Source organism: Megalops cyprinoides, chromosome 11, assembly GCF_013368585.1.
Source record: "Megalops cyprinoides isolate fMegCyp1 chromosome 11, fMegCyp1.pri, whole genome shotgun sequence".
NCBI lineage: Eukaryota > Metazoa > Chordata > Actinopteri > Elopiformes > Megalopidae > Megalops > Megalops cyprinoides.
In genome coordinates, this window is record NC_050593.1 from 2,992,904 (window position 1) to 3,018,630 (window position 25,727).

Sequence of the window (25,727 nt, forward strand, 5' to 3'; positions counted from 1 at the left end):
AGTATCACCCCATCCAAATGACACTGAGATCTACAGATCTACACAGTGCTTGCTCTGAAGTGATGCCCCTCAACAATCAAACTAGAGTGTTTCTCTCTAACCTTTCACCTTCTTCCTGTGTCCTGACTTCCCCCATCAGGAGCTACTTAAAACATACAGACGACTGCCAAGCTGATTTATATCTGATTTCACTGAATCACGAAACTGATCACTATTAGTGGGTGAAAGCAGTGGTGAGGTACAATACGTTGAGCGAACAATAAATGTGTTAGATATGTGTATAAACCTTGCACACCAACAAAGCCTAGCTTCCTGAATACATGCATCCAGTGCATATCACTCGTGGTTGAATATTTATGATGCTTTGAATTTAATGAGGATTGTCACTTGTAAACATTTTTAATAGTCACCTTGAAATGTTTCATATGTCTTTTAGCCTTCATGGAGTTTTATAGGCACAATTTCTAAAAATATGGTGTTGATTGTTGGTGTTGTTGTGCTTTTTGCAGCTATATGGTTGGTTAAATAATAGGAAACATTAACAGATAAAAGATACTTTACTAATGGAGAACAGAACATCTTGTTTTAATTTGATTCTTCTGATGTCACATAAGTTGTCATCATCATCCTCCTGGAGGAGGCACACCAAAATTCAGTAAAGTAGTGACTGACTTATTTAGGTATTGCTGAGACACTCTTTTTTTAAGTCTGGATGTGTGCCTCAATGTGAGATTTGTTGCTTTGTATTCTATCACAACTGCTCTATTCCACCCATCTCTGTCAAAGAGGTAAAGACTGTTCTTCAGTCACTACTACAGAGGCTCAGAGGGTAAATTTATTTTCAGTTCGATTTCAGCTAAGGATTCTACACAAAGTCACAGTGATCAAATCAGGACAAAACAGTATTATTCCAAAAAAAGGTTTTTAATCAAAAGTGCACATTTAGTTCATGCTACTGTCACATAGGCTGTTTTTTTCCTTGGTGGAATTTGTTCTTGCTTCACCTAAAGACCCAAAGAAAAACAGATTTCATTTTCTTTAACAGGGCAAAAGCCACAAGAGGCTGGCAGGACTAGATGGAAAGGCAGAGGGCCAACCCAGGGGGGTTGGCCATGGATAGCATCGAAAGGGTTGACAGTTGGGAATACTCACATCAAAACCCTGGACAGCCAGACGTGGATGAAGAAGTCTACGATGGAAACAATTCCCCCTGGGGGGCCCTATTGAGTTCCCCAAGCACCATAGCACAGGTGGCCAGCGGGCGCAAAGCCCCTGACATCGGCTTTGTTTCGGCCTCCTCTTTGGGACATCCGGCGAGCCACAGGAGATGAATCAGCCCCCTTAAGGAGCCATCGGCCCTCTCCGAGAAATCCCAAGAAACTTCACACCCCCTGAGAAGGGTGTATAAATAGCTCCCATCTGTCAGGGGATCAGTTTCAGCCCCATTCCTTCCGCACTGCATGAGGGAGAGGTCAAAGCGGAGCCCGAATTGCCCTGGTGAAGGCCGTCCCAATTTAAGGTTCTGGTCATCACCGAAGTTCAGGCCCATGCCACTAAAATCTGTCCCATGTCTCCGACCTCACAGCCGAGTCCACCTACGACCTTTGCCATACTCTTTGCAGCCAAACAATTGGATGTTCCAGCATGAAAGGGGTCACGAGCTCATGTGACTTGGCATTTCGCCATCCGGACCTGAAGCCTGTTGGAGCCACTTTATGAATGTGGTGATGCTTTGAAGGCGGCCGCTTGTTAAAATAAAATGATTTAGCAGCAAGCAAAACAGTCACATTGGCAGCTTGAGGGTGGTAACCGTTGGTGACTCCCCAATGGACATTGTTTGACTTTTATGCATGTCCTTCAGGACTCTTGCATGTCATCATTCCGCCAGCTCTGAAGTTTCCTGTCACATGTATTACAATTTCTGTTTCCTTTGACAAATTGTGAGCTGCTACAGTTAAGTCTGGATAAAGCAATGTCCTTGGTTGACCCCCAGGGGGTCACATCAGGTAGCCCCTTGCTCCACCATGGAGAGCTTAATGCAGGAGAAAGCGTGATTATGTGTGTCTGTGTGCGTATCAGACAGGGAGAGAGACTCGGGAGACTGTCTGCTCTGCAGTGAGGGCTGGGAGCGTTTGACATTTTCTATAAATGATATTCTTTTTAACTTGGACATCAGTATAGCACCAACTGTTGGAGTTGCATTCCTGACTGTGTGGCGGTGAATCTGCACTTGGTGAGAGCTTGTGTCCATGGGTGTTACGGGAGAGTGATCCTTGAGGGACTAACCTAAATTTCTGTATCATGTTCTTCATTGTTTGTAATAACCATGCTAAACATTCCATTACATTACGTTCCATTATTGCATGTATCAAAAGCATGTAATTATGTGCATCAAATTGAAGCACAAAAACAAAACAACCATCAAGACTTGCACAACTGTATAGATGATAGCGGACAGGGCTAATGTCAACACTTAACTCTGGGTGCTATAGTGAACTGCTCGTGATACAGCAAAAACTGAACGATTAACGAAAGTGGAGCTGGTCCTGCTAATGATGGCTGCTTGCCCTTATCACAGTGTCATATAGTCTCCCTTTAACAAGGCAGATCCCTGTAGCTACTGTCCTGACCACATAAATTCTCCTTTCAATTAAACATTTTCCCGGAGCAAAATAGTCTGGTTTTGTCATTTATTGTGTCATACATATGAATTTATGTCTGAAATCAGTATGCTCAAAAGAAGTTAAGTCCATTTTTGTAAGAAGACCTCAGGGTCAAGATGGTTGTCCTGTCGGACATCCCAAAAAGAGCCTAAAACTTGGTGCTGTACAAGTATGGAGTATGCCCCAACAGCCTGTAACTTCCTTCATGGCACACCTGGCATCCTAATAAAAGATGTATTAAGTTTTGTCAGGATTTTCTAGAGGAGGTATCATCATGGTGTATTAAGTTGCTGCTTACTACTTTAGTCTGTGAATTTTTCATTCCCTTGTTTACTGAATCCTTATCATTGTGTAATACTGGCCTGGTAGACAATATTTTTGAGGAAACACTACATGAGGAGAAATGCAGCTGGTCCTAACAGGAAGTTGGGCTCACTGCAGCCTGAAATATGGGATTTGTACTTTATAGGAAAGAACACTCCACATAATCTCAAAGTCCCCACAGTCCCTACGCTCAACTGAGGGGAGAGGAGAAACTTAACGTTTCCCGGCACATGGTTGGCAGTAAACGTACGGCACCACACAGGGCAGTGTTTTGTCTTGAGACCTTTTTTTAGCCTTTCCAGAACACTCTAGCATATTACTGTACTGTGCCTGCTCCAGAGCTGGCTCTTTGGCAGATGATCATATTCATCTGCGAGCCATCAGGCAGATGATCATAAAGTATTTATGCTAGTGTGTCAGTCAGTTCACTGAGTGCTGTATTCAGAGGAGAAATACTGAGAATAGAAGATAAACACTATGGAGTCTTTGTGTGTGTGTGTTGGTGTGTCGGTGTGAGTGTTAGGGCTGGCTGTCAATATAATTATTGTTGGCTATTTTGTATTTGTTTTTCTGTGTATTTGGACATTATAAACAATGTGTACAGATATTCATGAAATATTCATATAAGTACAATCTGAATGACTTTTTCTAACATGATGTCTCCAACAAAAATTTTGTATTGACCACAATAAGCAATCCAAGTAGTGACTGATAGAGTAAGGGATTTGTGTTTTAACGTGTTAATGGCTTTTGCATGACCAAGGATTGCAGAGGTGTCAGTTGTTTGCATGCATGTCAAACCAGTTTTGCCAGTTGTAGAAGCTTCTCCCTCTCTTTCCTGTGGTGTGCTATTAGCTTTGGCTAAAGGGTGCTTTGCATGTAAATGATACTGCAAGCTACTCAAGCTAACCATGCGTGAAAAACGATGCAAAACCGTAAACTCTGGTCTTACTGTGTTTCCTTCATTAGAAGCCAAAACTGGAAGGCAGACTTCCCTTGGCACTAACAAACTCTTGCTGGCTTGTGACTGTTGATGTGGTCCATCTACTAATTGGAATACCACTGTTTTCCTTCAAAGTTACTGCCAGTGAACTGCCAGCCAATCCAACATAGTGTATTCACTAGGGCTGCCCCCTTATAGTCGACCAAACGTTAGTCGATGAGAAGAGTCTTAGTCGACCAAGTTTTCATTGGTGGGTTAGTCGCAGAAAAAAAAAACCCTCAAACTCCATTCAAGAGCTGCGCCTTGTCGTTAAAAAGTTATTAGACTATGTTGGGAAGGAAGTCATCCAAAGTGTGGGATTATTTTGAGCGTGTAAAGGACGACCCCAAGAAGGTGACATGCAAACTCTACATGCAAAGATTCGCCTATCATTCGTCGACCTCAAACATGACATCATTCAAAACATGTAGGGGAGAGCCGGTACGAGAGTAACATGGGACGAAAGTAACACAGCGATTTTCTCTGAGCCCACAGCTACAAGTCTGATATGCCTGACTGCGTCAGCATGTACAGCATGCAACACTTACTAGAACCCTGAAAAATCGCATGGATACGTCATACTTTCACAGAGTTATACCCCAGAAGCTGTTCTCAATCACGGAAAGTAAAATCACTCTAGCGGGATTTTTTTTTTTTTTTTTGAATGACAAGTTGTGTCTATTGTTTTATGTGTCCTAGTCATGATCATTTGAGAGATTAATTAGTACTTTAACACATCCTGAAGTTTGCCATGTCAGAGTTTCTCAGTTTAGAAGCAAGTCAGGTTTAACTGTCAGGAGTTATTGTCGGGACAAATGTAACAGTTGTTTCTTTCGTCCCTCTACATACAATAACAACTATACATTTATGTTTACATTTATTCATTTAGTAGACACTGTTATCCAAAGTGACGTACAAAAGTGCTTATAGTAGGCAAACAGGCACAAGGGCAAGATGTGTGAAGGTCATACAATGCAGATAGTGCTGAAGTGCTGAGTACAATTATACTTATTGATACGCAATTATACTTATTGAAGCTGAGCACAATTGTATTTATTATATTATTATACCGAAGTCGTTCCACATTGTACAATATAGCACCTGGTATTGATAGAACACACACGTGAGTTGTTGATCACAAGGAAAATTAGTTTCTGTCTGTAACGTTATCTTTTAAAAGAAAGTTTATCTGAAAAGTGTTACTTTCATCCCGGCTCTCCTTTAAGTAGCCTAACATTATTAACCCTTTCGCACGTAACTTAGTATGGTTCGTTGTGTTTTCATTAGCATTATTAAGCTTCTCATAGTTGTAATCCTGCTAATAATCCCCATTTTTACTAAAGGTATCGGTAATCTCATTACGTCTTTTTTCTGTAACTGTAACGGAATACATTTACCTTTTTTTGTATCCTAATTACATAAGGCCATTACATGTATTCCGTTACTCCCCATGCCTGGCTGTGGTACAACAGGTCTTCCATTGCAGCAGGACATTATTTATTATTTAAACCCTCCACAAAAGTGGTAAAACTCTTAAATCTGATCAATTATGATAAAGAAAAAAGAAGCTAAATTAACACATTTAAAACAACAAAAGCACAGACAGTCGACCACATTGAGCTTTGAATTATTGATTGCACTACTCACACAGTTGGTGTAAAGCTGGCCAAAGGCACTGTTAGTAAATTTACAATAATTTTCAGATGAGCAAGTCATCAATATCCAGGGCATGAGCCAATAGGTGAAAACTGCAAAGTAGGCTATCTTCAACTGGGATGGTCAAGGTTTGCAACCAATAAGTTACGCTACACTCATAGTTTTTACATTTACATTTAGTCATTTTGCAGGCACTGTTACCCAGAGTGACTTACAAAACTGCATACAAAAAACTACGAGCAGAGATGATACCAAATCAGAAGCGTACCAAGTGACAGCAGCAGTCATTTCATAACATACCGCACTCTGCAAAGGGCCAGAGTAGGGGGCAAAAGGGAGTTTGAGTATATAGTGTGTTTTCATTCAGGGCCAATGTGACTACAGGTAACTGCCAAAATAAAGGAAACACCAACATAAAGTGTGTTAATCGGGCATTGGGCCATCATGAGCCACCAGAACAGCTTTAATGTGCCTTGGCATGGATTCTACAAGAGTCTGGAACGAGTGTCTGCTTGTCCACCACTTTATTCACAACATGCATTTTTAGATGTAATAAAGGGTTTATGCACTGCAGCCCAACCACAGTATACCTCTCTGTGATGTTCTTGACAGGCTGTTCTTGATTTTGGCCAAAATTGGTAGCCAAAATAATGGAACAATTGGAAATGGCTGGTATTTTTAGACTTGACCCTAAAGGTGATGGAATGTTAACTGGTTAATTAACTCAGGAACAACACTCCTACAAAGATACCTGCTTTCAGTATATTTTGTATCCACCTTTCACTCAAATGTTTCTTTTATTTTGGCTGTTACGTGTAGTTTGCATCATTGTTTATGAGCAAATAATCCTTTTGCTGATGCTAACAGTATGCCACAGGGAAAGAAAGTGGAGGCTTCCAAGAGGAGTGTTTGGCAGAGAAGATATTGCTCAATATGCCATACATATGACAGTTAGAATTTTAAAAATGCATTATTTAAGTTTTAAATGTCTGACAGAGGCATCAATTGTAGTTTATGCATATGATTAAAATAATGACACCATGCCAGTAGTGCCTTTTCACAGCTGTTCTAAATGTTGCATGGCACAGATTTAATCAACGTAAAAACAATACATTTTTCATATACTTTATTGTTTTAGCTTTTGTGTATACATTTAAAGTTCTTCATATGGGTGAGGCATGCTATTTAACAGTTATTTCATTTGTCTGTCATTGTTTTACATTTTAGAGGTAAGGAAGCAATGAATTGATTAAATATACATATCAGACATGTAAATATATGTTTATACCTACAAATTAAATTTAATTACTCCAAAGGCTAACTTTCCACTTTTTGATCTCTCTGAAGTGTCAATAAGAAAGATTATTTATTTATCCAACAGTTTCTGAGAAATTAATGGTTGTATACCTAACAATACATCTCAGAGTATTTCAGAGAGTTTCAGTGTGGAATTCAGCCATATACATTGCTGTAGAAAGTATCTGATTATTTTTGTTGTCTTGAGATAACTGTAGTCCATCCCACCACCAAGAGCTGGATGTACTCTCCATGCTAATACCAGTTTCAGAGAGCCCTTCTCATCCTCGTTGTGCTCAACAGGAGTCATCCTGGGACCTAGGGAGTGTGTTACAACAAGAATCCAAATTGCAAATATGCTTCACGTCACATGCACACACGTACCCTCTCCAGTTAAAGCTGTTAACATCATTAAACCCTAAAAATGTCCCAGGACAGGTGCTGTTTATGGGGGTGGGGACTGAAAAACAGTGGTGGGTGGCCTCGAGGTCTGGGGGTCAGAATTGATGACAGCTGAAGACGTGGGGATTTCTCTGGCTTAGCTTGCATGCAGGGTGTCAGAGCAGGGAGGGGGTGGGTGCATATGGAATGTCTTCAGGCCTCTATCCACTGTCAGATGTGTCTTAGCGGGAAAGGACAGATTTAGATGAAGAGAGGTAGCCAGAAGTTGCTCTGTCGGCCCTGCTTGGTAACAGGCACTGGCAGCTGGCCAGATATGTGCCCCCCATACTCACTCTGTATCCTCCCCCATCCCTTCCACCATCCTTGGTTTTCTAGACCTTTAAGAATGTCTACTGCTGGTCAATGTCCCCCTGTTTTCTGGACAGCAGTAGTATCTGTCATCAGCCCCTCCTGACTCTGTCTTCAGGCACATCATCTGACGAACATGTGAGATCGAGATATCGATAGGCTCTGTAATTATTTCCTATCTGGTTTAACGACAATACATCGATCAAAACTGGACTTGCCAAATTCCCTCCGATCACTTCATACGCGTACTCATAAATCTACAATGAAACACACCGAGAAAACATTGAGAATTTAGCCTCAGAGCCTCAATGATTTATTGACTTGATCCCTGAGTGACGTTGCGAATTATTTACTTTGAATTAAACTGAAATTACCGGGTCCATCCCCCACTTATAATAAACATACCACTATCCGCGACTACCACGGCACGTCATACCTCAAAAAAGATCATCTTTCGCTACATGTTATTATGCTCACATTACCTAAATTGGTCGGAATCCAAAATTGCGAATAACTGAGCCGCTCACCCTTCCTTGGCAAGATGCAGCTCAGAGAGATGTAGACCGCCTGATTTATTAGCTTGTAAGTGCTAATAACAAGTGTTCACTAATGGTTTGTAAGCATGCTGAGCTTCGTTAGTAAATTCTCCCGGAGGGACCCAGATTAACGGTCCTTTGCGATCTGATCTGAGCATTCCATTTCGCACCTATGGAACTTCTGACGTTATTTTTTATTGCTGTTTTTGACATTCCATCTTCAAGAAAGTATTAAAGTAAGAGTACTTCATACTACTTCGTACAACTTGTACGTAATAACCGTGTACTCAAATTGTTATTTCGAAAAACGTTTTATGAGACTAAAAACATATTTAGTGGGGAATTCAATGTGTCATAAGAGAATATAGATACCACACCTTTAAAACGCTTACAAAACACTTCATGTCATCTACAGAAGTCACTCTCACATTTATTCTGAACATTCTACACGCCACACAGACACTGATTTTATCGGATGAGGTGAGCGTTTTTTCAGGGTCAAAGATAAAAATTTCCTAATCAGAAATTTGGAAAGTCTCTCCTCACAGTTTCCTCGTGGATTTATTTAGAACATCCGTTAGATATTTTGTTTTCTAGGAAGGTTAATGTAAACTGAATACGTCACTGTGTAATATACTGTCACTGGTTATGAGAGTGACAAGATGTCAGCTGACAAGGTCTGACGTTTTTCAACGCATGCTCGTAAGGTTTCTGAAATCACAGATGACGTGTAAATGACACATTTTATGCGCTCTCTGCGGTGTGCCAAAATGCGTAGAGTACAATCACGGAATTCAGATTACAGCAGAATGCATTATTTTTATTCAAATGTGTCTGCAGAGCCTTCATTTCGACACATCGTTGTATATCAGAATTCATGTATTGTATAATCAAGACAAAATTGAGACAATTTATTCTATTTCGTTATTTTGAAGCGTGAGATTGAAATCCGGACACAACTGAGATTACCATGATCCAAATTACTTGAAAAAAAAAATCAAAAGCACTTTTTCATTATTATTTTCTGAATACATCAATTAACCAAAAAAAACCCGTCACTCCAGACTACAAGTTCTACAAATTAAAGTCTCCGCCAAGGGATGAGAACCGCAGCATACATCCCCCGTTGAATAGTTCATTGTAAAGGCAACCTTGTCTTCCGTTCTTTACACAAAAATATGTGGACATAAGGTATTCGGATGCATGTGATAACGGAATCTTGCCAACTAGCCATGAACGACATCTTATTTTTAAAAAAGGATTGCTTGATCGACAACTTTCTTGAAAAACACAAATGAAGACGGATTGGTTGCAGGGGAATAACCCCGGGTGCATGGTCGACTACGCGCACGCCCATCACAATCCCTCTCTTAGAAAAAAAAAAAACACCTTGAAAGTTTTGACCCCATTCGCCAAAAGGTCTATAAAGCCTACGTGCACAAACCCGTATGCTTTACCTCTGCGGAAGTAAATCTGTATTCTATTATACAGGTTTCACCTACTGACCCCATTCACCGTTTTACGCGTGATTTCATCTTTACACTCGAAATAAACCGGTCCTGACGTCTTCTGCATGGTTCCGCCCCTATTCCATTTATAGACCATCACCCGTCCGTCTTCGCACGCTGTCCAATCCATTTACTTATGCTATCGCATTTAGGACCAGTGAGTAAAGTATACACACATATATATACTCCCACCCACAGGTTTATCGCGTTGAGTCCTCTCCAAGTCACCCTCTTGCGTTACCACTTCGAGTTCCTCCAGCAGGAATCTGCTTGCCTCTTGCCTCGTGATAAAACACTCAGGCTAACTATCTACTAAAATGGCACCAAAGAAGGACGCTAAGAAGCCAGAGCCCGCAAAGAAGGCCGAGCCTGCACCGGCGCCCGCACCGGCGCCCGCTCCTGAGCCTGCACCCGCACCTAAGGCGCCGGCAGTCGACCTGTCAGCCGTCAAGGTAAAGACATTCGTTCGCATCCAATCTCCTAACGTGCGATGTGTTTTTGGATTGCCTTTCTGGCCACGGCAGTGACTTACAAGGAAAAGCACGTTTCATTCTTTGCCGGTAGTGCTTGTGCCTTGGATACTTTTGTTTCCTGCAGTATACAGTAGCATGGTGGAGATTGAAATGAAAAATCAGCTGTTGCAGCAACGCACTGAATAATCGTTTAATGTATCCATTAATGTTCACAGAAAGGTCAAAACACGTTTTTTTTTATTAATAGCAATACTAACAAATACATATATCTAAATTTTAGATATGCAATGAACTATGAGTTTTTGATTCCTGACTATTTTTGCTCTGTCAGGAGACGTCTTCAAATAGAACACGTTGGATGATTTAGACAGATGTTACCGCTTGGTGGTTATACCTGGATTTGGAAACAAACTGAACCAGATTAATTTAAAGACACATCGCGAAATGTGTGCCGACAAAGTATTACATATTAGTATGTGTGTCCACAGTAATGACGCAGTATGGGAATGATTTTTAGAAAGTTTTAAAAGCTGCCCATGCAGCCATTTCTTGAGCAGCAATATACACTTCTATGTATATTGCACTTTCTGTGTTAATTCTGGCATTGCGTCAGTTTGCGTGGCTGTTGTTGAAAAAGGTTGGAACAAGAGTGGCGTCGTTAGGTCCGATCATTCGGGGCTATAGTCCCGAATATTTTCGCCCTGGAAAAGGAGGTGTCTATAGCATCCAGACAGTGTAACAGAGCGGAACTTGACTTGCAGCGTCCGAGGGTGTGATAATATAAACTTATTATAAGAGGTAGATATAACCTCCCCAACCTACCGATGCCGACCACCCTTCAAAAAAAGACAAGCCCCAGGCAAACTTGACTTAACCCCTGATCTTTTCAATAGCTAGAAACGCCCCTGGTTAAGATTAGGGGGTATTGTAATAGGTTGACTACGTTATTAGCTTTAATGGTTGTGTTAATGGTCTTTGGATTCTCAACAGTGGTAAGGATATTATCTAAATATTGGTATATGGGTATTTAAGATGTTTCACAACGGTTTTGAATACACAGCCTGCTTAGAGAAATATCAGAACCATGGAGAGCACCAAGCGGCTTTTAGAGGCGCTCTTCTCACGGCGCAGTCCCGCTCTCACCTTTATGAAGATGAAAATTTTTGCCACGCCCCTCTTATCACTTGATTGGTTTCTGGAAGTTATAGTGGGCGTGATCCGATCGTGCAACACATCACCAAATGTGGAAATGTAGACATATCTAAAGTTGGATCGCCTATCGCCAAATAATAGGTAGCCGCGATGTGTGACTAAATTAGGCTCTGGAATTTTTTGTACAGTTTGACTTAAATTTGCCAGGTTTTGATAGTATATCAATGTTTGATATTAATGGTTATGAATTCTCACTAAAAGGAATTCCATAACGTTAAACCAACGAAAAGTATTTCGGATGAAGGCTTAATTCCTCCTCGAAAAAACGACGTCATTAGTAAAGATTTATGAATGAAAAATACAGTCTTCATGAAGGAATATATTTAGATTTTCTTCATAAAATTTGTTTCCTAAATATCATTGCATATTTATACGTAGCATATGACTTGAAATCCAAACATCACATTTCGCTAAAGATCGCCAGTGAACACAGAATGCTGACGAAAGTATTAGTCATTCGAAACTCACGTTGAGCCCTCCAAGGATATGTCCTATTACTTATTGCATTCAAAGCTTCATGCTTGGGTTGTTTAGGTATTTCACTGCATGCTGATAAAATGTGTAAATATGTTGTCGCTTGTACCTTTTATCCCTGTACAAATGTTATGGTTATTGTTAAGTGTTTGTGTTAAACATTTTCCAGTTGTGCTTGTGAGTTGTTTCTAAAGCGCTGTACCTGCATGATTGCATGTCTGCTGTGAGAGAGTGTACTGTTTTTTATACGGCCCCCTACTTGCTCCTCTTATCTGCAGTTTATCTTTTTCAAGGTTCCAAAATTAACAGATGCACCAACAGATGTGAATTAACGCTTCTTATTGTATTTTTAAAATATTGCCTTAATAGCAAAATGGTTGTCTTAATGGGGCCCTTGACTTCAGCTATTGAATAATGGCGAAATTTTGGCCTTCATTCATTCATTGTGCGTTGGGAGTACGACACTCACGAGAATTTCTGGAAACGTTTCTTTAAAACAAACTAAAAAGTATCACTTTCGTGGGTCCGGTAGTACTGTTAAGGTCAAGTTCGCTAAATGGATGAATGACCCGGGAAACCGGACAAACAAGTGAGAGATGCTTTGAATAGTTGACGAGTAAGAAGGGTTAAGTATAGCGGTTACAGTAGTGGGCAACGCTAGGACAAGGTCGCTGTTGGCAAAACAATAAATAAGATGCTGTTAGGTTTTCATAACACAATCAATGCATATTGATGTTATGGGGCAAAGTAGGCATTTTTCACTGCTGACTTTCGAACGCAGTTTGGACGGCCGTCTGTTTTCACAGAAATAGCTAAACACCAAAGATTAAAGACTTTTCTCCAGGCATACACTCAACCATCACCGTGTAATAATTTGAGAGGCGACCATAACCCTAATTTAATCCAAACGTTTAACAAGTAGCGTCGATGGAAAGACATTTTGGCCACCTGATATTAAAATGTTTATGGACGGTTTTTTGGGACTGTTCCTCAATTATACCACAAAATTCACTCACAGATTACACCATATGGATATTAAATTATGAATCATGTACATGGTAAGTGGATCCGCAACGACTTTTAAAACTCATGTGAGAATAACCTGAAATCGTTCCTTATGCCTAGCTTTCGCGCGCGAGGGATTCACGCTTCTCCAAAACATCAGGACAAAGTATCAGGCTTAGGTGAGGTGTTAAGTGCTGCTTAGACTTTAGAGCAGCACGATGCTGCTGTGTTATCGATGAGGCGTGTAATGTTGATTCTAAAACGTATTCAGCTTTAAAGATTAAAGAAACTGATGTTGTCCTCTTCAGGGGCGGCTGCTACACTATTATATGAGGAATTATACAAAAGTGATGCATATATTTAAATTTAGATACCTTTTAGCTGAAATCGAGGACTAAATATTATGTTGCTGAAGTCTAGCCATAATTTTCAACAACCAATTATGACAGCATAGCTTATTAAATCAAAAACCTGTAGAACAATTTAAGTTTCTATAACCAGTCTAAGAGAAAAAAAAAACACGAACTGTAGCCTACTTTGATTTGCTACCAAACTACGCATCTGGCCTGTCACGTATATTTAATAGCATGGTGTGTAGCACAACATTATAGCGATTTATAGTTAAATTGATCCCTGCTCCCATGGGAGTAGTAACGGCAATCTTAAATCATATCTTTTTAGTGGAAACACACAGATTGGATTTCATTTAACCCCTGGTTAAGGACAGCAGTGTGCTGATTCTTATGATTCACATATGTTAACTGTCAAGTTGACTAAAGTACTAACATTCTGTCTGGCGACACTTTGCATAAATCATGAATATATTTCTCGAATATCTATTTATTTTTTTATCTGTATAGCACCCAGCGCGGACGCGGTAAACTTCGATATTTGAATTGACCTCGTGGAAGTTTGAGTCGTTTTTTTTTTTCTTTTTTTTTTTTTAATGTGTGTACACTGCAAACAGTACAACCATATTAAGAAATTGCTATGTGAATATCTATAGGAACTCTAAAAATACCATCCCTGCACATTAAAGCGTTTTACAATACCACTGGGTTTAATATCATGCCTATGGGAACAGATATAACGTGAATTGTGATAGTTTCAAATAAATTTAAACAGATTGATTGCAGTCAATGTGCATTAACCATTCATATTACAAATCAAATGGATAGACTAATGAAATGAAATTTAAAGATTTATATATGTAAAAGGTTAAAGGCCCACATATGTAAATATGCTGACCAAAGCCAAGGAGTGTTGGAAGCATCTCTTGATAGCTCCTAAAAATAGCCCCCACCCCATCTAAAGTCGTGCCCGTGCCCTGAATGAACAGACAGCTCGGCTTTCCACCTGACCTAAGAAAGCTAAAGCACTGCCCAAGTGCCATCTGATCTGCCCTCTGACATCATGGTCAGGGATTAATAAAAAGGACTTTAATCAAGCGGTGAGTCCCACTCTTCAGAGACTTCAGCTTCTGCTACTACCCGCCTGTCCTCTCCTTCTCCTCCTCCTCCTCGCTCACGTCAACATGGTGCGTACTCAATTTTATTTGGACCCAGCATTCACTGAACTCGGACTAGACCACAAGACTTTGCTATCATTTGGATTAGGCCTTATGGTGGAGCTATACCAACCTGACATCTACAGAAGTATTATTCTTTGAAACTCTGCTGAATAGAAAGTGAAAACCTGAACCGACTGAAAAGGACTACCTGCTTCCTTTCATGGGTTATGGTAGCTGACATTCAAAAAGCTGCTGAAATGAAGTTAATTGACTATTTGACAACAGCTTGTCAAGACAGTTTGCTGTAACTGTTAATGATAGTTTCAGCACATATGGTCATACATTTTATCTGACATCAGCAACTGCATGTTATTAAATGTTATTAAAACCATTCTGAGTTTTGCTTTCTCCGTAAAGCAACACAGTTGACACTCTGATAATACTTAATTTAGCCCAGCCATATCATGCCACCGATGTAGAATGTATTGCATTTAAAAGTAGGCGGTTTAGAGCAGGAACTGACAGCCATAGAACAAACTTCATGCTTGGTGCCATCTGCGGCTGAGCAATGTTTCTGTTGGTGCATTTGGTAATGGGAAATCTTTTTCTTTCTTTGTGTTGTACCTCTTGTAGACCACATTCACTCCTGACCAGATTGAGGGTAAGTGAAAAGGGGGCTGTGAGAGAGGGTGGTGCTTGTGATGGGTGAGCAGGGTGGGGAGGTCTTGGTGCTGCCAAGGCCCCCCTATCCTCTCCTTCTCCATACCCCCCTCTCTACTTGTGTCCCACCCCCCCAGAGCCTGATGGCTCGGGGGTCTCTGTCTCCCCACCCTCTGGCTCTGGGCATCAGTGGGCACACACACTGGTTTTGTGGAGGGGTACTTTAAGATCTTCTCTTTTCGTTGCTTTCTCTGCTCCCACTCTCGACACACAGGTGGAATTCACGCCAGACCAGCTGGATGGTAAGTTACTTTCAGTGTCTAAAGTGTCTGTCTTGGTTGGAGACGCACCACTAAACGGGCGTGTGCACCTTGACAAATGCACGCACTCTGTCACCTGTCCCCATGGACTGTGCCCATCCACCTGACATGTTTTGAGCAAAGGGAGCTTGTTGTATCATCTGTCTGTGTTCAGTATCCAGACAAGAGGGACTCCTGCAGTTTCGGAGAGTTTTGGTATTACATGTTTTTCTGTGTACATGAAGTTAATGTCTCAGCTGTGCTGTTATGTTTTGATCACCGGTTTGAAAATGGTCACGTATTCAGGCCATTCATTCATTAACAGTATGGACAAAGCAGCATGCAGTGTATAAATAAGGACACTGGATTATGAACCAGAGGGTTGTATGTTCCAGTCCTAGGTGGTGTGCCTTCTGTTGTACTCTCAAGCACAGTGCATTGCATGAATCTGTGACATAAGGAGAAATCTGTCAAATAAAAAGAGAAAGAACAGCAGCTTCTAAAATTTGCTGGGGGCCTGGAGAAGCCTCCGCTACAGAAAGGCCAAAGAGACTGAATGCCCATAAACACCCTTAGAGGTGATGTTGGGTCCATGGAATGCAGACTGCTCACTGGACTTTCAGTTTATTCCCAGCAGAGAACCTGTCCAAAACTGCTCAGTGTGTCTTGTATCTCTGGTCAATTCACCTGTCTTATGGAGCAAGGGAGAATTACAGGCCTTACAATTATACTATACCTGCAGTCCTCTGCAAACATATCCATATCCATTCAAACAAGACTGATTTTTATTGTTCTGTATATAGTTTGCTAACTACATGTATATATTTATATATACATACAATATTACTCAGTACTGTTTCACCCTAAAGTGCAGGCAAGTGCTGCAGACAAGACTACTAAAATTCCATTCTGTTCAAGGTGTCAGTTTTATTGCACAATAAAAGTCAGTCAGTTCGATGGACCTTCTTAATGCACTGGACAAACTGGAGTGATGCGTTACTGTTAAAAAAAATGTGTCTGCGCCCAGTATGGAGATGGGTAGTTAGTGGGCCAGGTGTTGGTTACATCCTAGTCAGCATTCCTGTGTTTAACCTGCGTCAGTGGGAGACTGCAGTGCCTTTATATGGAAAGGGTTATTTTCTCAGGGTGTATCAATTTCCCTGTCGGCACTTTAAATACCCCGCCTCCTACCCCCACAGCACCTAAAGAGAGCCTTGAGGAGCAGCTGGTCCTGTTCAGAAACCGCAAAAGGCTATTAATCTGTCAGCAGATCACTTTCAATTTGGTCCGTTACAAATCTCATAGAAATAGCTGCCTCTTGTTATCAGCTGCCATATTTTCGCTTGCAGTTCACTGGCAGCTGTTGAAATTAGCAGTGTGGTGTTCACTCCCTTGTCGCTGACTTCCGCCTTACCCTGAAAAAAAAAAAAAAAGAAAAAATGTCTGCTCTTGTCAGAGCCATAGAAATTGTCACTCAAACCATGTAGTTTGTGATTATTTATTTATTACTTGTATCCATCAGACAAAGTTCGATGGTTGTGTTATCTTTATCACACATCTTATTACAAAACCCTTATAACTTTCCAGTGCCGACCAACGAGGCAGTAGTGCCTCGATGGTTGAGCTCAACACATAAAGGTAGTGACAAATAGTTGCAGATAAAATTGGAGAACCCACTGGATATCAATAAATACATGGAACAGGGTACAATTCTAGTTATAAAGGTTTCAAAGATAATCATTTACCCCACACAGAAGAGCACTGTGCTGGTCGCCCACTGGGCAATTATGTCATTGCTACTACTGTCGGTCAGTATTGGGATATGGGGAGTTTAATATTACCATAATGTACAGTTATTAGTCATATTAATGCAAGTATATGGACAATGATCTGTCTGTGTGTGTGTACATGTCTATGCTCCTATAAGATATGATGTGAGATATGTTGAATTGGTCCATGCATGTTGTAAGAAAGGAGGAAAACTTGACAGTCCTGCACATATTGGGTGTTTTCATGTGTTACTGTCCAGGGTGATTGTGGTCTGCTGGTAATGCTAACATCGCACCATGCCCCCCCCCCCCTTCCCTTCCCCCCCAGACTACAAAGAGGCCTTTGGACTCTTTGACAGAGTCGGGGACAACAAGGTGGCCTACGACCAGGTGGCTGACATCATGCGCGCTCTGGGACAGAACCCCACCAACAAGGATGTAAATAAAATCCTGGGGAACCCCACCCCAGAAGGTGAGTAACAGCCCCTCACAGAAAAATCACAGAAACAGAAAGTCACATGGTTACTGTTACATGACCTGTCTACATGACATGTCATTACATGTCTGTGCAATTTTTGTTCTGTTTGAATTGCTAAATTGGTCCCATCATCACCCAGTTTCTTTTATTTTACTTTATCATCAAATTTAATCTTAAACTGTGTGCCCAAAACTCAGATACATTTCACTGCAGTTTATTTTCGGCATGATGCACAGGTGCAAAATTAATTGGTCAATCAGATCATATAAGTCAGCAGAATGTGATTTTAATAATAACAAGCATTTACACAGCCCTCAAGGAATGGAGTCTGACAGCCCTATCCTGGCCCTGGCCCTCCCTTCCCGAATCATCTCTATTCTCCTCTGCACATCCAGCACTTCCTCATTTCCTGACATGCCTTTAACACTTCCAAAGGAGAATGAAATGATAGAGCCAGTGTTTGGCTGGGAAAAAAATATCCATTGATTGGCCTTCTAATAGACCTCTGTGTATTACTGGAATGTACAATTGAATGCTATCTGTCAAATGTTAATATATTTTTTATGGACAACATAAGTAAGTATTGTGAAGTACTGTGAAGTAAGTGAAGTACTTACATATTTCCAAAATTTGAGTTCAATAGCACTTGAAATGACTCCCAGCAAATAAGGAATGCCTTTGGATACTGTGGGAACGCCAGCAGTAGTAGCAGCAGAAAGTAGTTGCTTTTTTGACACTCATATATACAATTTATAAAGGTTGCTATTCAATTTTCTAAGAGTGCAAGAACCCTCACCACCAAACTCAGTCGCATACCCTGTATTTCCATCCATCTGTCCACTGTCAATCCACCCCATCCCTCTTTCCTAACTTTCATCACAGAACTGGCCAACAAGAGGGTGGACTTCGAGGGCTTCCTGCCTATGCTGCAGACTGTTGTCAACAGCCCCCAGAAGGGTACCTTTGATGACTACGTTGAGGGTCTGCGCGTCTTTGACAAGGAGGGCAACGGCACAGTGATGGGCGCTGAGCTGCGTATTGTCCTGTCAACACTGGGTAAGCAGTAGGGAAGGGGAGTTTGAGGTGGTAGAGAGTTGTTCTTGGAGGTGGTGCCCCCCCAACTGGAGGTTAGATAGCAATGCTCAGACCAGATACCAAAGCCTGCATGTACATAAGTCGTGTCACACTCATTTCCTAGAGGGAACCAAGTACTACTTTAAAAAATGAGCTCAGCTTAATTAATTAGTTACAAAGTTTTATATTATACTGTATACATCATGGAATTCCCAAAATACAGGTGAGGTGAGATGAATTTGCATGTGTGTCTGATGGGACTCTTTCGCTGAAGGATTCTCTCCACATACCACTTCAGGTGAGAAGATGAAGGAGAACGAGGTTGATGCTCTTATGCAGGGCCAGGAGGACGAGAACGGCTGTGTCAACTATGAGGGTAAGTGTCACACCTGGTGTGGTGCTCTCATCACAATCAACCATCTGTTAAGGGCTATCACATGCATTCATTTCCACCACCTGTTAGGGGCTCTCGTATACACTCATCGTATTAAACCTACTGTTAGATATCAGTCAGTCTCTGACTGGTGACTCAGATTAACAGCCCTGGACTGGGTGCAGTTATATTTACATTTATTCATATGGCAGAAGCTTTTATCCAAAGCGACTTACAAGTGAGGCAGAGTACAACGCAAGCAAAAAATCATATTAGAAATGCTGCATGAACAGGTTTCAGTGGTTGGGCAGACAAGGTACAAGCTAGCTGGTAGAAATAACAAGTGCATTAAACAGATTTAGTGATTTTCTTTATATGATTTGATGTCCCTCACCCCCCCTCCTCTCATACACACACACACACACACACACACACACACTCACTCACTCACTCCTCTCCCTCTCTGCCCCTCCCCAGCCTTCGTCAAGCACATCATGTCTGTGTAAGACGCCTCTTCCAGGAGTGGTGTGGAAGCTGAAGTGTATCTGCAGACCCCATGGTGTCAGGACATCCATTCACTGTTTCTAAGACCAACTGAGGAAACTGAGAAGGACTGTGGGATGTTGTTTCTGTACCGTTCTTTTTTTTTGTTTGTTTTTTCCTTTTTTGCGCGACCTTTTCTCCTCTTCCTCACTCTGAAGCCACCTCCCCACAGTGTCCCCTTTGCCCGCCCGGACCACCCCCCCCCCCGGGGCGTGCCTCTTCACAGGGAGTGGGAACAAGGAGAAGAAGAAGGGGGGTGATCACTCACCAAGTGGATGGTCATCCCGTCTGCGCTGCCCCACCCTGGTCGGCCCCATCAGCCAATGATGCTCAAGGCACTCACCATGACTGTGGACTGGCCTGCCCACCCCCACACTGCCCCCCCTCCCACGGCCTCCAAGTCTTAATTTATTTTCGCTGTCATTTCGCCAAATAAACTTTTTCGAAAAGTACCCGTCTCTCATTCTTTCCTTTGTTGAGGAGTGTGTTGCTCATGAGTGGAAAGCAGGAATATCTGGACTGCCAAAATAACAATGTAACTAGAGCCTGGTCGTATGGCTGTTCAGTCCACAGACAGCAACATATTTCCTAGTAATTGATTACTATTACACTGCTCTGTATACTTGTGACTAAAGCTAAAGGCTTAGCTTCATAGTCAATAAACTGGACTCAGAACCAGTTTGCAAAAAATATATTATTCACTGTCCTCATCCTGTGCATAATGTTTGCACATCAATAGTATAAAAAATGTTTACATACTGTATTAATATTATTCTTTACTTGCAGTTTCCCCCCTTTTTCATATAACATTTTGTAACTGACAGTTGCATGTTACTCTCATTGACTGAAACCTCCTGATGTACAGGACTGAGGGGTGAGACACATGCATTCCTACAATAAACATGCATGGAAACCACAACTGTTCCTCACTCTTCCTCACTACAAATCTGAGGCTGCACCAGGAATCAGATGCCAAATGGACAGATTAAGCTCCTTGATACTATGAGTAACTCAAAGGTTAATAAGTCACAGTGTGCCGCCAGCGGTGTGACACGAGGAGGGTAGTCTGCCTATCCATCCCTATCCCCGGCAAAACAAAGCCAATTTGTTCTGCAGCTGTGGCTATTTTAAAATAAGGCAGGATTTACAGTAACCACCTCCCACGTCACAGGCAGATAAACTAGAATTTCTTTCATTCTAAAACTGAAATATGCATTTTCCAGCAATCTCTTTCCTTTCTCAGAAACCTCTCAAGCAGTGTTTCTGCTAGTTTTAGTTTATTTATAGTTTAAATAAATTCACATTATTAAAACTTAAAAATCCATTAAAAAACATTTCTAGATTCTATGACCATCAGTAGTTTAGGTGATGAGTTTGGTTATTTTGTAGATTTAACACTGTGGATTATATTTTTCAAAGCCAAGTGCTACACCTACAAGTCTAGCTAGCTAACAGAGAAAACTAGGTAGTCATGAACTAAGAGGGGTTCTGAGGTAGTGAGCCCACCAGCTGAAAATACAGTCAGCTGGCTGGCTATGTAACTTGCAATCCATTTTAACCTGGTCAGTGAATAGGAAATCTTGACTGGAGATGTTAAACATCCCGCCTATCACCTGTTTGACCTGTTGCCCTCCGGACGGTGCTTCAGGTCAATCAAGTCCCACACCACCAGACTAACAAATAGCTTCTTCCCCTGGGCCATACGGACTGCAAACAAACACTGACACCCCTCCCCCCCCCAACCCTCTACCTCAATACAACTGTGCAATTCCACTGTGCAATTTAAGTAGTTTTTAAAAAAGGCCATATTAACGCACAAGTTTTTCTTTATATTTCTTTTCATTTACAATGTGTCTGCTTTTTTAAATTTGTAAATTTGTATTTTACTGTATTTATTGTATTTTATTGTATATTTTGTATATTTTCTCTCCTATGTCGTGTGCCTTATTTGTACTGTGTTTACATAAATGTTCCTCAGTGCGCTGCTGTTGCAGACCACCCACGATTTCGTTGCACCCCCACCGTGCAATTACAGTAAAGTCTATTCTGATTCTGATTCTGATTCTAAAGCCTAAATAGGCTTGAGTAATATGCTTACACTCACTGGTCTGAGAGTGTTGTTAGCCTCGTCTGATACTGTTGCTTGTTTAAACTGAATGGATACACTTACGTTCTATTGCAATGGAAGTCGCTCTGGATAAGAGCGTCTGCTAAATGCATGTAATGTAATGTAATGTAACTTTTCATCCTGGTACCTGTCGTGAGTTGGCACCTAAAGTGACGTTGTTGTAAAATTAGAAATGATAATGTATTTCAGAAATGTTTTGGCATGTAGGGTTAAGCAGCTTTCATGCACAACTAAGATGGTCCTTTTTTTTGGCAATGGAAGAAAGTGTTGCAATTGCCTACAATGCAAATATCTACAATGAAAGATTTGCTGAGACCAACAATGGGATATATAAACTAGAATATTTTCAGAGATGTAATGCTGCAGGAAGGCTCAAGGCTCAAGTACCAAGAACTGGTAGAGGAGTGCCGAAGGAGGGTCTGGAAAGCGCGCTGTGAGCCTATAGAGGTGGGATGTAGAGGCTTTGCTGCCTGCTACCTGTGCAAGATCTACACCCTTTTCAGTATCACAGGAGCTGCAAAGAGGAGAGCCATCAAGTCCACCACAGAGGCTGCAGAGAGAGCCTCTAGGTGGATTTGGATAAAAAGGTCCGAAAAGTGGGCCAATGCTGCTGGGACCACAAGTTGGGGCTTGATCAGCCCCCAGCTGGGTCACCTGAGCAAGGGTGTTGATGTCGCGAAACCCGAAAACCCCATGACCTCAGGAAACATCACTGATGATGTGTCTCAGCGCATCTAGAAGATATATTCATACACCTTTGTAAAGAGTCTTGCTGCAGGGCCATGGTTATTTCTATAGGAAAACCCAAAAAGGGCCTGAGTCTCTGTGCTGTATAGGTACGGGTTATGTCCTGCTAGCCCATAATTTCAAAGATGGCATACCTTTCATTATGTGTTTACAGGAAAATCATAACTACAGAGCATTTCATATATGGATACATTTCCAATCCTGAGAAGGACCAACATTCCTACTGCCTCATTACACCTGACATATTCCCTTTATGAAATTTACACCTAAATAACTATATATTATAATCCAGAAATGTAAAACATGTGCCATGTAAATGAGAACTTCACAGGCTCCAGCAAGGTACAGAAATTTCTTAAAATGAACTTCAGTGGACTTCAGTGAATAAAGTGCATGCTTTGGATACCTTTTAGCTCAAATTCTGTCAAATTATATCTTATCTCTTATCTCTCCTGGGTCTTGGTGCAATTAAATATCATTTATAGGATTTGCTAAACAGACAATCCATATCCAGGGGCAACTTGCTTCTCCCCCTTATGCAACCACCTTTTGAGGATCATCAAATGTACACTAAACTCGACAAGAGTGCTGAGGTAAGACGAATACTACAGTGCTATTCACTGATGAAATCTGAGAAACTCACAGGGCATGACAAATGGCAGGATCCTGCGAACAGTGAAAGGAGCAACCACTACAGTCATGGCTGATGGAACCAATGCTAATTGGTCTCCCACTGTGGGTTCCTGGTCATCATCAGAGGATAACACAGCTGGGACTGAAAACAAGCGAAGCAAAAAAAGTCTTACCCACACAGAAGAAATCAGCAATCTGGTAGAGCTCTAACATCGAGGCACCACTAAATACCATTTACATGTTTTTAAAAAAACAAAACTTTGATTCTTATTAAAAAATGTATGTTTGTTGAAACATCTCACATCATACTATCGTAATTTTCAGTGACAAAAAATTATAACAAAAATTGTAACAAAAACAAAAGTTACTGTGTTGACATTGTTTCATGATTGATGTCTCTGTTGCTTTAATCACCATGATCAAAAAAAAGAAAAAGAAAAATAATAAGAGATAAAATTAAGCAAAAACCAACAAAGAAAGGAACCAGCCTGAGCACACCACCGTCAAACCCCTGGGGGTAAACATATAACGTAGAACACTGTGCACAGTGTCTTTCAATCTCCTGTCTAATTTTTGCTTTACCTAGTCCTCTAAAGTATCCAGGTGTGTTGCAAAGAACAAACCAAGATGTTGTCTATTGCCCAGGATTGTGTTTCCTGCTGAACCCTTCCCTTCCCTGTATGTGTGTTCCTCAGCAACACACTCCTCAGTTCTGAGAGGCAGTATGATTCCCCTGTCAAAGAGAAACAACAGTCTATGAATAACCTTGTGCTACAGTATAATTACAATCTGCACTTCTTCGTAGAACACATCGAATTGCCTGACACACGGATTGTAAATGCATACAGACAGGGTGTACTTCGAAAGAATAACAGCCCGTTGTTGGAAATCCCACAAATTGCCTCCCACATTTCAACCTCCCCCTTTGATTTGTCTCTCATATCTCATCCAGTCCCCTACAGACAATGACCATCTGTTGACCATTTGTGTAGTGCCAGCCAGGATGTCCCCTAGATACGACAATACCAATCAAAACAAACCTTCACTAGGTTTGGGGTCTCACCCTCCCTATTTTTCCACACCCTCCACAGCATCAAAGCAAGAACTGCAGCACAACACAAACACAGCAGGTGTCCCACGCGTTCTACAGAGCCCAACTGTGCCAAAACTTATGTTTAAATTAATGTTATAATTCATATCCGGACACCCTTTCACTTAGGTCTGAGCCCTAGTATTTTTAACTTTTATGTTCATTTAAGGTGTGACGAGGGGTCACTGTGATACTGTCACAGATCAGCCCATGTCTTTAATACCTCTATAGCATCTGAAAATAAAAGAATTGTTCAAAAAAGTGTTTTAAAAAGTACCACATTTTTCATTTCAGACCCAAACATACACTGTGTAACACATCATAAACATATTCAGCCACAGCGGCAGTGACGGCTGGTGATGATATTGGGTGGGTGGGCTAACAAATGCATTATGCCCATCAATAGCTCATGCTGCAGCAACAGCATTATCACATCCGAGATACCAAGTTATAGCAGCAACACTATATACCTTGTTATACCAAGTGCTCTACAATAACACTATAGAGACGTACCCACAAGAATGGCCTGATGTCAAAAAACTCTCTCTGTATGTCTTTCTCTTTCTCTGTCTGTCTGTCTGTCTGTCTCTCTCTCTCTCTCTCTCTCTCTCTCACACACACAACATTTGACTATTTTTCTCTATACACATTAGCACATGCCATTTTTAACAAAAACAAAATATGCAAGAATGATGGAATCATAGGCTACATGATAGAACAGAATGCTCTGTCATGTAGCCAACAATGTCAGAAAAGGGTCCACCTAGGGATGCACTACACAATGTGTTCCAACTGTAAATATGTGTTCCGACTGCCAATAGATACTGCAACTTTATCACAACCGTTTTGCAAGACATTGTGTCAAACATCATGTCCCGAACAAAACAATTTGGTAACCACAGCAAAAATAACAGTCATTGTAGAAGAGAGACAGGCAATATGTAGACAGGAAAAATAAAGGAAACGTATGTGGCGGTCTTTTAAGAGGTCTGTAGGCTTGGGCCTACCTTATTTGAAGAGAAGCTCACATCGACGACCTTTCTGGGACGCAAACAGGTTAATCACCATGTCATTGAAGTCCGGTGATTTTTGTATGAAGTCCCAAAGGCTCGAATAGTTCCTAATAGTGGCTAGTCACAAGCAGCGTTGGCCGTTCTTTGAGGTATAATCCGAAAAAAAAATATCCAGCAACAATGTAAAAAGTTGAATCATTCTGATTTTTTAATGTTCAACTTGCCAGATCGATAAGCTAACTTGGAGTATTTCCCGTCATTTAGCTACCGTTTTTAAAAGCTTTGAGGGATAGGTTCAAAATGACCTCTTATTTTAACCAACAAAATAAGCCTTCAATATATCATCACTATATTAGAGTGACTGATAACTATTTGACAATACTAACTAGCTAACGTTGGTTGACAAATAGTGAAAAGGTTATCTAGCTAGAGAGCTAGTGTCAGCTATTAACTAGCTACGTCTTTATTTTAGCCACTCTACCTTCACATTTATTCATTTAGCAGACACTTTTATCCAAAGCAACTTACATA

General features: G+C 41.1%; 1 protein-coding gene across 3 annotated transcripts; it reads left to right on the forward strand.

Moving 5' to 3' along the window:
* The first annotated feature begins 9,867 nt into the window (after nt 1–9,867).
* On the forward strand, nt 9,868–19,879 carry myl1 (myosin, light chain 1, alkali; skeletal, fast). Of its 3 annotated transcripts, none has more exons than XM_036540200.1 (6): nt 9,868–10,167; nt 15,023–15,050; nt 17,446–17,589; nt 18,478–18,651; nt 18,968–19,045; nt 19,520–19,879. In XM_036540200.1, exons 1-6 carry the CDS (start codon nt 10,033–10,035, stop codon nt 19,546–19,548), a joined length of 588 nt encoding a protein of 195 aa, XP_036396093.1. In that variant the 5' UTR covers nt 9,868–10,032; the 3' UTR covers nt 19,549–19,879. The 3 variants fall into 3 exon arrangements, with proteins under 3 accessions (XP_036396093.1, XP_036396090.1, XP_036396092.1); XM_036540197.1 differs by lacking the exon at nt 15,023–15,050 and adding an exon at nt 15,324–15,351 and having other exon boundaries at nt 9,869–10,167; XM_036540199.1 differs by lacking the exon at nt 9,868–10,167 and adding an exon at nt 14,321–14,416.
* The last annotated feature ends 5,848 nt before the right edge of the window (nt 19,880–25,727 follow it).